The sequence below is a fragment of the Suricata suricatta genome, chromosome 5, assembly GCF_006229205.1.
Source record: "Suricata suricatta isolate VVHF042 chromosome 5, meerkat_22Aug2017_6uvM2_HiC, whole genome shotgun sequence".
NCBI classification, from domain to species: domain Eukaryota; kingdom Metazoa; phylum Chordata; class Mammalia; order Carnivora; family Herpestidae; genus Suricata; species Suricata suricatta.
In genome coordinates this window covers 58191833-58208465 of record NC_043704.1, presented here as the reverse complement: position 1 = coordinate 58208465, position 16633 = coordinate 58191833, and the positions used below count along the sequence as shown (strand labels likewise).

The window sequence follows — 16633 nt, the reverse complement described above, 5'->3', positions numbered from 1 at the left end:
CAGGAGGCGATGGGTCTCCAGTGGGACCTCTCGGGGCAGGTAGGGATTCTGAAAATAATAGCATGCCACATGCACAGCATTAATTAGTTTCTGAGAGGCAGCCAAGGGACAGGGAATTGCTATTTAGATTGTCCCAATTCAGAGCTCTGCTTCTTAGGTTTCTAGAAGTAATAGATTTTCCCTGCTCCCAGGCACCAGCAATCTCTTCCTGGAGGAATGTCCAGCGTGTTTACACTCCCTGGACCACAATCCTCAGATAGCTAGCCCCTGAGAGCAAAAACCCCCAGGCACCCAACAAGCAAGGCTATGAATGTGTGTCTCGTTTCCAGTGTGTTTAGCTTGTGACTAAGGTGCCTGACTAACTGCTCCTGCGGGCCTGGAGCAAGGGCGCACCAGGCTGCATGCACCCAACAGGCTAATAGTTGTTCTTGTTGTTTTTATTGGTGTTGAGTAATATCTGACTGACTGCTAATGATGCCTGTGGTAAACACGTGTGTTAATGAGGTTAATCATAGGCTCATAGTAAGCAGATTGCCTGGGCGGTTGGAAGGATTTCCTGCTGGCCGTGTAATTGGCTGGCTGGAAGGCTGGGGTCTCCAGCATGGGGAAGGGGAGGAAGCTGGCCTTGAGACAGACTGTGGGAGACGCGGGAGGCTCTGTGATCCTTCCCTGGCAGGCCGTTTTCAGAGCTGCCTGGACCCTGAGCAGTTTCAAGGGATGAGAGGACAGTGCTATTCTTGACTCTGTCTTGGAAAAGGTGCCAAGAGCACAAATTGTACAAAAGGGGCTTTATGCCTTTCCTCAAGAGACTTCTGGAGCAATCTGATGCTAAGAGTTATAGGGAGAATTTCTGCTGACAGCAGGAGGCTGGCCTTGCAAACCAAACTTAGTCTACGGAATTCCAGGGCAGTAACTCTTGTCCCAAGGCCTGTGTTTCCCATGTGCCTGCCTCTATCCCTTGCTCTGCTATATTTTTCTCTCCCTTCCAGCTCAGCAATTTATGTTCAGTGTTCCTCTTGAGACTCAGATTTGAAATCAAATTTCTTTTGAGAATTATTCCTTGATGGACCTCCTCTTTTTCTGATGGGTCCTTTACTGGAGGCCCTGGGCTGTAGATTTAGGCTATGCACTATTTTTTCATTTGATTGATTCCAAACCCCTTTCTTCATAGAATACATCTGAGGAAGTTTGATCTTACAATTGTATATCAGTCGTTTTGTATTTTAGGAGTGTTATGTATTCCACCTTCTCACTAAGATTCTAAATACTGCCAAATCGTAGAATAAATCTTCCAATTCACTGTACCTCAAAACGCATAGCTGCTATGCACGTGTTTCAGGGAGCTTGGATGTAATTGTCTGGGAAATGAAATTTGACTGAATGGTAGTACACTTCCTGCTATTGTAGTGATAAAATACTCAGGGGTATACATGCCAGGCAGCTCCTTACATAAGGAATATTTAAAGTTTAACCATCAGCACAGGGTAGGTGACTGATGACTGTGAGGTCTGTGTTTAGTTTTTATGAAGAGACAGCAGGGAAAATTTCGGGAAAGGAAGAAGAGAGAGACCCACCAGTTCAAATGGATGACAGGCTCCCTTTTTCTGATATGTCGTCACTGTCTCCTCCCTACGTAATTTGAGGAGCAGTTGTAGTTGGAAGACACAGATTGGCCGGTATTTGAAAACGAGGCTAGTTCATCCCCCTTGAAGCCTGTCTCTTTTGCATCCTGAATCCCATCCATTAGGAAACCATGTTGGCTCCACCTTCTGATACATTCCAAACCTGACCACTTCCTACCAATGCTTTCCTAACTGGTTCCCCTCCTATCCCTGCTTTCTTCCTAACAGCCACAGAGACCTCATTAATGTGTAATCCAGGACACAGCACCCTGTGCTCAGAACCCTCCCACAGCCTTCCTCCCTGAGTGAAAGCCTGAGTCCCTACCCAATCACCCACTATGTCTGATCTTCCGTCACTCTGCTGTCCAGCCCCATGGCCCCTGCTTCTCCTCAAAGATGTCAGGCATTGGCTGGTTCCTCTGCTGGGAAAGCTCTTCCCCCAATATCCACACGATTCACTCCCTCGAATGTCTATCCTGATCAATCGATTTACAATGGAGACCAACCCTCCAACCTGCAGAACACTGGTTCCTCCTACCCACACTTGCCTTTCTATTTTCATTGCTTGAATCCCTTTCTCGCAGTTTATGTGATGCTTTTGTTAGGACGAGGATCTATGACCTATTTTCTTGCACCTGAATGAAACCCCATGAAGGCAAGGATCTTCGTTTTATTAATTAATTTATCCCAAGTGCTTATTAGACTGGTGCTTGGCACATATGTGGTGTTCAATAAATATTTCCAAGTAAAAAATCTTGTCATTGATTTTTAATTAAAAGCTCTTCCCCAAGTTCAAAAATAGCTGCCTCTTTAAGATGCTTTGGTTAATGTGCCTGTACTGTATGACTAAGTGAGCAGCTAAGAATTAAAGGGACTTGCTTTTTTTCTTTTTTTAAAGACAGTCTACATTGGAGGCTGACCTTTCCTGAAGCCCCCCTCTCCCGTAGTCTGTCATCCTGTGGGATCAGAGCAGCATACATCTGAGGTCCACATTCCTTTTCCTGATGGCCTCAAGGCCTCAGTTTGGAGGCTCTACTAAGCTTAAGGGACCTGGGAATTCTCTCCAGCCTGGGTCCCTTTGTTGGGCTCTTCCTTCCTAACCTTTCTCCAGCCATAACCCCAAATCTGTGAAGACAGCCTTTTAAAATGTTAACACCTCTGAGGAGAATCACTTATATGCTTTGTCAGCTAATGCAGGGATTACCTGACATGAGTTAGAGGCAGGATAGACTGGCCTATCCCTGAGGGAAAGTAGAAGCCTGAAATAGGGATTCTATGGGAGATAAAGAAAGTGGTCATCACCAACTGGTCCAATTTCACCACACTGCCATGGGCTGGTTCTGGCCAGGCTATTCAAAGCCAACCTAGAAGCTTCCAACAGGCTGCTGAGCAAATTGTAAATACTTGGCAGGTGTGAATCCCAGTTTGCCAGTGCCCAGGAACTGGTGCGTGTAGTCTAGAGTCTCTGAAGTGATACTAGAGCCCAAGAATCGATGTGTGTGTGTTTAATACTCCAGCCCATCTTTGCCTTCCAGCCTAAGAGCTCTGGGCTAAGCTGCCCTCCCGCTGGTGATATACAAAAGGGAGAAAGAGGGGCTTCTGGGTGGCTCGGTCGGTTAAATGTCCAACTTTTGATTTCGGCTCCTGTCATGATCTTGCAGTTTGTGATTTTGAACCCCCAGGTTGGGTCCATTCGGTCAGTGCTTGGGATTCTCTCTCCCTCTCTCTCTGCCCCTCCCCTGCTTGGGCACTCTCTCTCTCAAAGGAGATAAATAAACTTAAAAAGAAAGAAAGAAAGAAAAAGCAGAAGGAGTTGCGTTCTCGCCCTGCTTCCTCTTACCTGGCACTTCTTCTCCCACAGGGCCTGCAGCGTCATGCTCTCCACACTGCAGGCTGAGCACAGCTTGTTTCCGAAGGCCTCCTGGATCCGGAGAACCAGGCATTTGTGGTGGGCCTCATCCATGGCGTAGAAGTGGTTGAAATCCAGGAAGACAATCTCCTGGGGGTGCTGTGTAAGAAATGAGTCAATCTCCATCAGCCCATCCCAGACCTTGATGCCAAAAAGTCCGTGAATGAAGTAGATCTCCTGGTCAGCATCCCCGGGTTTGGAAGACACGCGCAGGTCGAAGTATCGAATCCCAGCTTCCAGCTGTTCTCGGAACGTTAGGTTCTGCGTCACGGACCATTTCTTCATTAGCTTCTTCACCAAGGAGATCCTGGCGAGGCGTTTGATGGCTGGGGTTTGGTCCGGCCCCACTGGGGACTTTTCATCTACCCAGTAGCTGAATGAATCATGGGAGCCTGAGCAAGGCAACAGAGGGGAAAAAAGCAGTTGAGACTGGAGGTGGGAAAAAGAAGCCCGCTAAGGAAACCGCACAAGATTAGCAAAAACACACAAACAATGTAAATGAATACTTGCAAAACTTTCCAAGCTTGCTAAGACAGAAATAAGTACAAATAAAAGTAATGTAGTCTTGGGGCACCTGGGTGGCTCAGTCGGTTGAGCGTCTGACTTCAGCTCAGGTCATGATCTCACTGTTCGTGGGTTCGAGCCCCACGTCAGGCTCTGTGCTGACAGCTAGCTCAGAGCCTGGAGCCTGCTTCAGATTCTGTGTATGTCTCTCTCTGCTCCTCTCCTGCTCATGATCTCTCAAAAATAAATACATGTTAAAAAAATTTTTTATAAAAAAAACTAATGTAGTCTTCTTAGCAGCTTGTTAAGCCTGGAGGACAGCTACAATTCTCGTATATTACTCGTGGAAGGTAAATTAATAAATACTCTTTTGGAGAGCAGTTAGAAACATGTTGGGAAAGAAGAGCGTTAAAACACTGATACCACTGGATCCAGTAATTTCATTTCAGGAAAGCTATTCTGAGGAAGTAAATTAATGTTTGGAAAACAAAGATGTTTGCTAAAGAATATGCATAATAAGACAAACTGGAGGTCGCGGAAGTGTCCCTTACAGAAGGTGGCTTGACGCTGGCAAATCCGCTTTATTCATGTGCCACTGACACAACAATGAAAATCCTAGGTCTATCTCGATGATTCTGGGACAGGCATTTAAATTCTAGGAAAGGCAGGATTTTAGAGAGAACACTTGCTCTTATTATATGATTTTATATGTTACTGTACATACTGTTTTACTATTGTAAAAACCTGAGTCAGTGGGGATGATTTCTTGACAAATCTAGATAATCGTTTTTAAGAACTCAACATGGGTTACTCAACACAGCCCTCTTTTTAGACACATACTTTAAAAAATCAAATCTGCTATTTAATGATCAAATGTATGTTCTGTTATTGTTATAAAGTCTAAGTGACTATGACAGACACAGTTCTAACTCAGGTAAGAAAATATTTCCAGAGTAACTTACAGTGAAAATTATCGTGTGTGTGTGTCTGTGTGTGTGTGTGTGTGTGTGTGTGTGTATGAAATTTGTATCTAACAAATATCTTTCCGTTTGTCATTGGTTTCTATCTACCAGCAGCTAGATGGCTCCGTGACTGGCTCTGAAGCTGGGGACTCCACGTAGGTGACTGCACTTTGCAAGCAAAATCCAGGAGGGGAATGGATGTCCTTGTTCTGACCTTACTAACTTTGTTCTTAACCACTACCACCCATTTTAGAATCAAAATTATTTATTTATTTATTTATTTATTTATTTATTTATTTATAATTTTAAAAAGTTTTAAAATTTAATTTGGGAGAGAGCGAGTGCAAGCAGGAGCGGGGCAGAGAGAGAGAGAGAGAGAGAGAGAGAGAGAGAGAGAAAATCCCAAGCAGGCTCCGTGTTGTCAACACAGGGCCCGAGTCAGGGCTTGCAATCACGACTTGAGCTGAAACCAAGAGTCAGATGCTTAACTGACTGAGCCACCCAGGCGCCCCTAGAATCAAAAATTTTAATTCATAGAGTTCATTATTACCAATTATTCTTTTGACTAAATTTTAAATATATGTTATTTCCATAATCTTTTAAAATAAATCAATCTGGGATGGCTTTACTGTTTTATCTTCTCAGAAATAAAACAAAAAAAGAAAAAAGGTAACAAGGGACTTTTTTGTTACATTGCTTCTAGAACATGGAGGATATTCAGTAACTATTAAGAATAAGCATATTTATTAATCCTTAGGCAAAGTCAATTTTACAAGCAAGAAAATTACAAGCATATTTCAGGTAAAGAAAATTGCCATTACTAACATAAATGTGGAGCAAGTCCCCCTGGATTTTCCGTATTGGTTGTTTCTGTTAATGAGATTCACTGGATACTCGCCTAATGCTCTGTTCCTTTGGCTTATACGGCAACAGGAAATCTTTATACCTCCTCATTGAGAGATTTATTATGAATACATTATACATTGGTGGTGAACGGCCAGTTCTCTCTTCTTTTTAAATTGCACTAGCAGCCCAGCTGTTCAGGATTGAGTGTGTAATATAGTGCAAGGCACGCATTGAACTTAATTCTTCCCTGGGTCTCAGGGAATAGCCATTATCCAAGCATGGAGAAGAGACAAATCCCCTCTGGTATTCTCTTGTTGGTGCTGAGCCCAGTTTCAATTCCAGACAGAGATGTGCTAACAACCTCCAATGCTTTTCTCCATGCCTGAGGGCTGTGCAGCCATGTGACTGCGATGGGGCCCCCGGGACCATTTCTGGACACACAGGGACACACACGCTGCCCAGGACATCCCGCAGAAGAGGGAGGGTGTGCACATTTCCCTAGGACCACTGAGTCTATCTCTTTATTCCCTTCTCCATTTCCTCTTTTCCTTTCTGACACCCTATGTCCAATGCCATATCCTCCATCCCCTTGACAGGAAAGGACAGGACAATGGAGCAGACTGTTTGCTGAATGTTCTGAAGCATTGTCCTACTTAGGCCTACCTACAGCTGTCAAAGCCACGCATCGTTCATTAACCATGAATAATATTTTTGCTTTTCTAATTTTTTCCCCAGGAAGCTTTTGCCTCATATACAATGAGTGAAGTAACATTCAAGCTGGAGTGTGTTTACCTATTTCTTTTTCAAAACACAGGGCAAAAATGCCCTCCTTTCTCCTGCACATAGAATATTTACAAGTTATACAAGTTGCTAATAGTACTTATAAAAAGAAAATCTTAACATTTTGTAGCCCAAATTCATTAGCAAGATTTCTTCTTCCTATACTCAGTGGAAGTTATTTTACTTTTAAAGGTTGCCTATAGTGATGGCTACTTCTCCCCCTCATGCATTCCTCCAGGAGAGGAAGAAATTCCTGTTTAATTGGCCCTTGCCTTATTTTCTCTGAGAACTGCTGTATGGGAGTTAGGGACGGCAGCTCCGTGAGTTCTGGTTTGCTTTATGATAAGATTTAAAACAGTTCTAGGACCTCATCCTGCTGCGACTCTGCCGTGGGAAGTATTTTTCCTGCTTACTTATTTTTGCTTTACTACTGGTAGTACCAGTGCATCCTCACATACCCCTCTCTGTGGCCCATTGATCTCTAAAGTAGGTTTAACTGGTGCCCTTTCCCTTAAGAAGGAAACAGAGCACTTTCCCTCACAGGTCTTATCCTTGTACCACTGCCTTCCTTTTCTTCCTCACATTCAAACTCTATAAAGTTGCCCAGCCTTTGCCTCTTTTTTCCACCCCCTCCTTCCTGCCTGAGGCCACCTCCTATCTTAAAGCTACTCTTGATCCTTAGAACCTTTCAACCAACCCACATGGCTTAATTTTTCTCGTTTCTCTGAGGGTTTGCTAAGTCAGCTGTTTTCTGGAACCTTCTATCCCCATGTGTCCTGTGATGAATACTTCTAGATGTTCCTATGCTTCTGTTACCACCATTCTCTTTCTGTCTCCTTTGGGGGTTCCTCTTCCTCCTTGCCCCTAGATGTAAGTATTTCCCAAGGATCTGTTCTCTATTTGCTTCCTTTTCCCACCTCTGGAGATTTCAACCATTCTCCAAATTTACCATAGCACATTTGTGCAGATGACAACAAAAGCTTCATTTCAAGCTCAGATTCAAAATTACACAGCATTTCCAAGTTCCTGCTGGGCTCTCCCACATCGATGGCCTGCTCACTGACAACAAACCACGTGTTTTCAGAGCCTAGCATCTCATGCTTTTCTGTCACCCCAGAAAGTGCCTCTTCTGAGTTTCTGCCAATAGTTGAGTGACTCAAACTTGAAACTTTGGATTCCACTTAAATTCTCCCTTCTCCCTCGCTCTTTTCATCCACCCAGGTACCAACACTTTGCATTTGACTTTCGCAACATAGATTAAGCTCAACTCCTTTAATCTTCTTCAATGGATACTTCCCTTGCTCATACACTCATTATGTGTCATATAATCTGGATCAAAAAGAACCGAACGTAATCCTTTTCACTCCAGCCTCTCTCCAGTTTATTCATATTCAAATATTAATCATCTCAAGATTGTCATTTTCTTTCTCCTTCCCCCCTTCCAAGTTAGGTTCAACCTCTGAACACCGGTGTTCAGGACTCTTCAATATGGCCCCTGTGCACCATTTTAGACTCCTCTCCTACCAGGTCTCTACACGGAGCCCAGTATCTGTTGATATCCGATATACATGGATAGGCAGGCTTCCTCCTGAACTAGGTCCCCTTCTTTAGCTGAACTTAACTTTCCATAAAATATTCTCTCACCCTAACCCTGTCTATAGCTTCTCCCCAGCATCTGTAGCCCATATTGGGCAAACTGCTTACCCTGTATCTGTTTTCTCATCTGTGAAATGGGCTTAATAGTGCTTCTTGTCACAAAAATTGCTGTGAATATTGGAATGGGTGCAGTGTGCTTGGAACAATGCCGACATGTAGAAGTGCTGAACTATTGTTGTTCTTATTAGCTATGCTCTGTGAGTTAGAAACTGGAGGGAGGAGGGGTAGTTAATTGAAACTCCTCATCTTAAATATTTAAGGTCTGGAAGATTTTCTTTTCTGCAACTGAAGTGCTGTCCCTCTTCATCTATTGGTGGACATGGAGGCGAGGCCTTAGCTTCTCCTTTGTTCACAGTAGCTGCCACTCTCTCTCTTGGTCACAGCCTAAGCTTTGTCATCATCTACTTCTATCTAACATCTTAAAATTCAGTATCTTACTTTCTGATCACAACTTACTGTTCTTCTGCCTCATTGTGACTTGACTTCTATTTCCTCCCCAACCTAAGAGCCCCATGTTGGCACTACTTCTCCTTTGGCTATAACCAAGGTTATATTAATTGCCATTTTAATGTTTGAAATTATTACTTATAACTATTTGTAAGCTGTTAGGGTCATGGTTGGGGTATGTCTTTTGTCTATACATGCAGATCAAGCGCACCACGCAAAAGGGACATGGAAATAGTAGCATGGTATTTTCTAATGTACTTCTTGATTCTACAAATGTTTTTCTTCTTTCTTCCAATATTCCTCACTTACTCAATAGGGTTTCAGGAACTAACAGACATCCAATATTAGATGGCTATTTTCAGAGTCTGGGTAGGGAATTTTGTTGTCATGTCAAGAATAGTACACACAGAGTAAGAAATACGGCCATACAAGCTCCTCTTTCATATTCTGCACTCAATGGATTGCTAGTATCTTCAGCCTTAGCCCTACAAAGGTGAGAGTTTTTGTCTGATTTTTGGAAAACTTTTTTTCTGCAAACCTTGCATTTTCACAATTAACTAGTCTTTCTCCCCCTGTTTCCTTATACAATCAACAGGCATTACAAATGTTTCCCTTTCCTGTTTTTAGGTGTACAAAACCCTGGCTAATGTATGTGAAAGCACTTTGTAATCTAAATCAGTGGGTACACATCAGAATCCTCTCGGGGAGCTTTTAAACAGAACAGTGCCCAAGCCCCAACCCAGACCCACCGAGTCAGAATCTCTCTGGGCTGGGCATTGAGGATGGAAAACTTGAAAAGCTCCCCAGTGATTCTGTTGGGAACCCAGGCTTGACACCTGCTGCCATAAATACCAGGCCATCCTTTCCCGACAAGCTCTCTGACTTCTGGGATCACCTTGTCTGGTTGGTCTTCTAGCACTTTCAAATCTTCAAAGAATAATCTGGCAGACTGCCTTTCCCATATCTTGGCAGGAACTTTCTTCACCATGTCTTTCATTCCAGGAATTCCTACTTCCTGCTTTTTGACCAGCTGGATAACCACCATTTGTTTGTGAAGAAGGAAAATATTGGGAAAAATTAACTTTCCTTACCATGCTTTCTAGTAAGTTATTCATTGAGGCTATTTAATTAAGGTTAATAAGGGCCTTTGAGATACGGGCTGGGTTACAGAGTTCAGAATAAAGTCATTGTGGCAGCAAAATCAGGAGGAAAGACGTCTGAATGTGAAGAGCTAGCAAGCTGTGTGTTCAATGTTATTTTTCTCCTGCACAGCATTAGGTTACAAGATTATCGAAGAGACCAGGTACAAGAAAATGAGCTGGCCTTCTAAGCACCAAGGACAACTGGTTTCTCTTTATCTGGAACACCCGTTGCTACTTGATTCTTTCTGAGGTTTGTTCTTTGGGAAGTAGGAGAGCTCAAGTGAGCACACAGCAGTTTTTAGTTACAGCATTTTCATTACCCATTTCTTGCAATTTGGAGTAGTAGGCATTTTTTTTCCCTGAACTCAATTAAAAGGAATTTAAAGCAAGCTTCTTGGGAAGCTGGTCTCTAAATAAAACAGAAAATTCAAACCACACACCTTGAAATGAGACATTTCATTAAAACACAGTGGTATTTCAGATGACACGGTGACATACAGCCATGGAGGGAAGAAGACTGAGATGAGACTTAAGTGAAGAATAGGAGAAAGAGAAACTGCTTATCACATCTCTGGGAGGCAATGGGGAAGTGGGGATGGTGACCCCACCACAAAGAATACTGACCTCACGTATTTAAGAAAATCTCCCCCCGCCCCCATACTACTTGGCCTTTGGTGAGCCCTTCTAACTCCGAGGCCCATTAGCACCCTCCAAGCTGGTTTACTGAAACCCATACTCCTGCCACACACCGTTCAATGTCTCTGTGCCTCTAGGCCACGTGTTCTCAATGGGGTGACGTTCTGTCCCAGGGGAGAGAAATTGGTTCTTGGGGGATAAAAAAACCCCACTCTTTCTGTGTATAAAGCACATATATCTACACAGACACACACACACACAACACAGTACTTAAACAGACATACAGTATATCTATGGTATTAAACTACCATTGTGTGTGGAGGGAGGGGAAGAGGTGAACAGGTTAGAAATGGTTAAAAAGACTCCTTAGTGATAAAAACACAAAAGCCTGAGAAATGTCACTCGAGACCGAACTCTCTGGCAGCCAAACGGACATCTGACTTGTCTGCACTGTGCCTCTGGGCTTTCACCTCTTTTTATCCGTAACCAGCATGTCTCTCAATGCCTCCAGCAACTGGTTCTCCACGACACCCATCCGTAAGTTGCCCCAGTACTAGAAGGTTCTCTTCCCTGCTGCCAGAACACCAATGAGTTCGGAACCCACTCAAGTCCCTCTTTCCCAGTTACCTGCTAAATATTCCCACTAGACATCTCCAGGTCCAACAAGTCATTTCTCTGCCTTCTCAGCCCCAAAGGACCCACACTTAATGTTTACAAGGTGCCAATCTAGCAAGAGGAATGTTCCCTGAGACCCAACTTAATGAATTACCATAGCTCTGAATAAGCTACATGGAGAGTTCCACAGTGTGTAAGAGCATGGGGTCTGGTGCCAGGCTACCTGAGGTCATAATCCTGGCTCAAGTGCTTACCAGCTGTGTGGCTGAAGTGCTGTGCCTCAGTTCCCTCATTTGTGAGATGGAAATAACAACAGTACCAGCATCAATGGTTTGTGGGTAAAATTAGATGATTAACTCAGGTAAGCATCTGGAAGAGTCCCTGGCCAACAGAATAATCTCAGACATATCATCATTATTATTATTTCACTATTAAGGAATTTGTGTCATCTTCCATTTGGATGATATTATCTGGTTTTTAAATAAAGTTGTGAAACCTCATTAAACATCTTACATTCAGGATCTACTATGGCGACTGAATAGAAAAAATGAAATTAGCAGTTCAACTGATTTATTTTAGGTTACATTCAGAACCAACACCAAAAAGAGGAAGTTCAGATCATTGTATCCACAGTTTAAGTGTAAGTTGGCACTAAACATAAAATAATAAATTATCTGTAGTTTGCCCTAATGTCAATAACTCTGGAATAAATAAATACACTGACTACAGAATTTGAAAGTATAGAAGAGGAAGTTCCAAGGATATTCTTTAACTTTCTATTTTTAATATCATAGCATTAGACATCCTCAAGAGATTTATATATAAAAACAAGTACAGAAAAACAACCTCTTTCTATTATTTGAAATGGAAAAAACGGCAATGCTTTCCCGACCCACTAGTGTTCACAAATATCACTAAAACACTCAAACACTGATATAACCATCCAAGAAAAGAATTTTCCCATACGATATTTTGAACATCAAATACCAAAACCAACAATACTTTCAGAAGTTTCACTGCATTTTCTTACACACTTGGAAATATTGATGCATAGTTTCTAGGCACATGAGTGGGACCAAGTTGATGTTAGTTTACCTCAATATGCTTTATCACCTCCTGATTTTCTTTGCATGTATGGGCTTTTCAGGCCTCTTGCGTCCACCTATTTTATTCATAAGCTTTTCACTTTTTTAGAAGACATTTTCACGCCCTGACATGGGAAGTGGAGAGCACTTCCACGTAACTGCAGCCTGCTGGAGAGCCGCTGGGCCACGGATAACAACACATTCTCCATCTTCTCGCCTGGATGTACCTACAACTTAAAGGGGTTTGCCAGGCCCCCTACCCCAGGGAACATTCACTCTGAGGAGATTTTTGACTAGTGAATTCCAGGTAAAATGAATTTACAGGTTGTCATAGCAAATGGTTAGCCAGTGAACCTTCATAGCAGGCCATTATATGGGTGTTTGGAACTAATGTCTCGCAGTTACCAAAGCATTTATGTACATGTCTGTGTGTATATGTTGACACTAAAACTGGCCCATCTAATATGAAATCCAGATAAAATTCTTACTCAGGAAAAAAAAAACCCACCATGCTTTATTTACTTGGAAAAGTATGTTTATAAGAATCGAAAAAAAAGGCACCACTTCATAGGAAGTGTTTTTACTAATATCAACAGAGAGCTTCAAATAAATAGAATAATTATCTTGAAAAATTTCTTTTAAAGACAATTACTGTTTTGAGCTCATTTTTTAAGGTGCCATCTAAGCTCTACTTAAACTCCAGATTTTTATCAGGACTTAAGCATATTATTTCTATCGACACTTAAGACAGTCTGGCCTGTTGCAAGCTTGCTCTAAGACATATATTGAAAGTGTGTGCACTGGCTATTAGAAATGTCAGACTGTTCAACAGGGTTTGTCCACTTTTATCTCGTTTGAACTCTGGGTCACATGATTTGTCATTTACATATCATTTCCCTGATTATTAGCCTGTGCCTTGGCAAGTGAGGCCAGAGGAACTTGGGCAGCTTGCAAGAAAACAGATGCAGCTGTCTTGCCGGTTTCCCACTGGAGCTGATGCCGCAGAATATGGCACTGAATGTCATTTTTCCCCCCAAATTAAGGTAAAATACAGACGCAGAAAAAATGTCCAGGGCAAGTTAATAAGATCTTAGCTGCAACGAAGACTCCTCCCCTTCCAAAAACAGCAACAACAAAGGATATGAAGCGTACCCGAACCCAAAAGACCACAACTTTGCTGACACTACCGTGATAGAGCGATGTCATTCATACGACCAGTAGGAATATAGGTTCAATTAGATCCAGAGACGGTCAGTGCAAACAGCAGAGGAGAAGCAGTATCATACTTTATAAAGAGAAAAGCTGTTAGGCATTCAAGCCAAGTAAAGAGATTAATCTTCTCCCATCTCTTAAGGAGGAAAGGAAGAGAGGACAGATCCCGAATGGAACTGGGATCAGCAACTGAGAACAACAGCTCCTCCTGATACTGTCCATCCATCTCTGAACTTCAGAGATGACAGCCTGGCGCCTTGTTAAGTCATTTGATTTTAGTTTATGTATTCCTTGAACATATATTTTTTTAATTTTTAAAGCTTATTTATTTATTTTGAGAGAGAGAGGGAGAGGCAGACAGAGAGAGAGAGAACCTCAAGGAGGCTCTGCGCTATCAGTGCAGAGCCTGACACGGGGCTCAAACTCACAAACTGTGAGATCGTGACCTGAGCCGAAATCAAGAGATGAGTCAGATGCTTTGTTAAGCCATTTTAAAGAGTTAAATTTTTCCACAAAAATAAGAGGATTTCATGCCTTGGTTCACCGGGAGCCCAGATGACTGTTCTTCGTAAAATTTTTTTAGTGCTTATTTTTGAGAGAGAGAGAGAGAGAGAGACAGAATGTGAGTGGGAGAGAGGTAGAGAGAGAGAGAGAGAGGGAGACACAGAATCTGAAGCAGGCTCCAGGCTCTGAGCTGTCAACAGAGAGCTGGATGCGAGGCTCCACGGGAGGCTTGAACTCACAAACCCTGAGATCATGACCTGAGCCCAACTCAGATGCTTAACTGACTGAGCCACTCAAGCACCTCATGGTCTTCATAGAATTTCTATTAAAAAATCTTTCAATAGTATTTTTTATAAAATGAGCTAAAAATGAGGTTCAGGCTCTTAAACACATCATCTTACTAAAAGTGTTTACTTACATTTTAATGGACTTGTGACTTTTAAGAAAGAAAAAAAATTTTTCAAATGTACTAAATCAAAGGTACCATTCCCACTCAAGATCATTTGATAAAAGACTGGATATTTGTTTAAGGTTTGGAGACACTACTTAATTTTAGAAATGATGAAACATACACCTCAGTATGCACATGGAACTTAGCAGCAAGGCCAAGTTTAGGAAGAAGAGCTATTTAGGAACTACTCACTCCCTTAGCACCAGTGTCAATTCTCAGACACAGACAGTGACAAGGAATATGACGGCCCCTCTGGCCCTTCAGAGATCATTGGCTCAGTTGGACTCCAGAGCCCCCTCTGACTTTCTGTGGAGGCCAGTTCATCTCCTTCCCTGGCATCTTCCTGACTAATGTCAGCCAGCTCTGCCAGGACTGTGGGCACCCAGGGACAGCCCTGTGGAGGGCGCACCAGCAGACCAGGAGCTGAAGGGACCAGTCCGCAGGGGACCTTGGATAAACTGCAAATTTGGTGCCAGTTGACACGGGTTTTTACCAGTGACTCCTTACAAAGTAGGCAAGATTTTGAAAGAAAGAAAGAAAGAAAGAAAGAAAGAAAGAAAGAAAGAAAGAAAGAAAGGCTCTTTTTAATGCACATAGTAAACTCTTTATCTCGAATATGAACATGTGATAAGAAAAAAAGGTCCTTTTTAACGCACTCTCCTCCAAGCAGAGTGAATCCTGGTAACTGTGGGATCTTTTGTTTGCTAAGCCCAGCTGAAATATTCATCTTTGGCATTAACGGCTTCGGACACACTTGAAGCAGTATTAGGCGGGGGTTTGGAGACAGAAGCTTGGAAGGACCCCAAGTGCTCTGCTGAGAAAAGGGAGAGAGGGTGGGAAGCCTGGAGGAAGGCTGGGAATCAGGGGCTGGGGGTGGGGGGACAAAGAGGGAACCACAAAGGCTGCAGGGCTCAAGAGAGACCCAGGGGAGGAAACAAACCTAGTGGGGAGTTTTCAAAGGTGTGGTACCTTCTGGGTTCTGCCTCTCTCTCTAAATCGTGAATCAGGATGGTTTAAAGAGACAGGGAAGGGGTGCCACGCTATTAAGCTGCCTGAAGCAAACTGTGTCTCTGTCCAGCCCTCTTATGGCTGGTCACAGCAGGGCTGCCCTTCGCCGGACTGTCCCTCCTTGCCTCGTCTCACCCGTGCCTGGGACAGAGTCTGCAGGCAGGGGCAAGCTGGTCGGGGAGTGGGGGTGGTGGCACGTGAAGGGGGGAGAAGGTGGGAAAGTATGAGGAGGCTTCTGTCTGATTGAGATGGACTTTGGAAAGCTCCCTTTATGAAAAGTCTTTTTCTTAGTGTGCTGGAATTAAAACCCCACCCCAGGGCTAGCAAGGTTAAGCATCCATAAAAGCAAGATGTATAGATTTTAGAGCCATTCTAAGGAGAAAGACAATGTATCAAGACACAAAAGCACAAAGGAGACAAACATGAGGAAGGGCGAGTTTCACAAATGCTACTGAGGTCACGAGAGCAGCCACACAATATGTTGTTCAGTTAATCCACACAAATTGGAGACTTTCGAGTGAGAGGCAGGGAATACCTTTCCCTTAGTTGGTCAAAGATTTATGACCACAAGGCGGGTCCAGCTCACGCCAGCCATTGCCCAGAAGAGCACCGCCATTGGGCAGAGTAGAGCATTCTAGAGCTGAGCGCGCTGCTCCCCGCTGCGCGGAGCCGCTGAGCGTGGTGTCTCAGTGCCGGGGCTCGCGGGCTTCGTCCGGTTCCCCCACAGCCCTAGGTGAGCTTGACGAGCTTCCCGTAAATAATAAATGCCTTGGCTTCGTGCGTGCATTTGCACCGGATTCCCAGAAAAGACGAATGACCCCAGAGGCGAAGCTTGCAAACACGGAGCAGCCTTTTATCTGTTCTTGGAGTGCCATGATCTATAGAAACCTCCCAGGGATACTGGTATCTAGAATAAGCATTTAGAAAACAGAGGCCAGCCCAATCTTTCCTTTCCTTTTCCCCAGTGATGTAGGGACAAAAAAGATCGAGGACCAACGCATAGGTGATGTGTTCCTTCAACCCACCACCTTCCTGGCTCACACACAACTGGATTCTTTCTTTCAATTCTCCAGTAAGCACCTGGATCGCCAGACACTGCACTTCCGCTACCAATTGAAGGTCAAGTCTCCTTGTATTGTACGTAATGATGTCTCCCTCTCACGTGGAGAAAGGATGGCTGTGAGAATTACTGGGGGAGGAGGGAACTTTGCTCACTGGGGCCAAAAGACTTGATTTACTGCAATTCTGCTCAAC

General features: G+C 43.4%; 1 protein-coding gene and 2 long non-coding RNA genes across 6 annotated transcripts in view; 2 read left to right on the top strand and 1 right to left on the bottom strand.

Annotated features, from left to right (window-relative positions):
• LOC115291722 overlaps positions 1-4104 on the top strand; it is a 32054-nt gene extending 27950 nt beyond the window's left edge. The window contains exon 3 of the long non-coding RNA XR_003908640.1: positions 3484-4104. This is a non-coding gene — a long non-coding RNA (uncharacterized LOC115291722). The remainder of the gene's footprint in view (positions 1-3483) is intronic.
• Positions 1-16633, bottom strand: part of PLCXD2 (phosphatidylinositol specific phospholipase C X domain containing 2) — a 48171-nt gene that overhangs the window by 14698 nt on the left and 16840 nt on the right. For all 3 annotated transcript variants that reach the window (XM_029939286.1, XM_029939285.1, XM_029939287.1), the window contains exon 3: positions 3463-3923. In XM_029939286.1, the coding sequence (XP_029795146.1) occupies positions 3463-3923 (461 nt within the window). The remainder of the gene's footprint in view (positions 1-3462; positions 3924-16633) is intronic.
• LOC115291720 lies at positions 9735-16620 on the top strand. 2 transcript variants are annotated; one of them, XR_003908637.1, is made up of 4 exons: positions 9735-9828; positions 9999-10118; positions 12314-12511; positions 16345-16620. It is a non-coding gene; the product is annotated as an uncharacterized LOC115291720 (long non-coding RNA). The 2 variants fall into 2 exon arrangements; XR_003908638.1 differs by lacking the exons at positions 9735-9828; positions 9999-10118 and adding an exon at positions 11410-11480.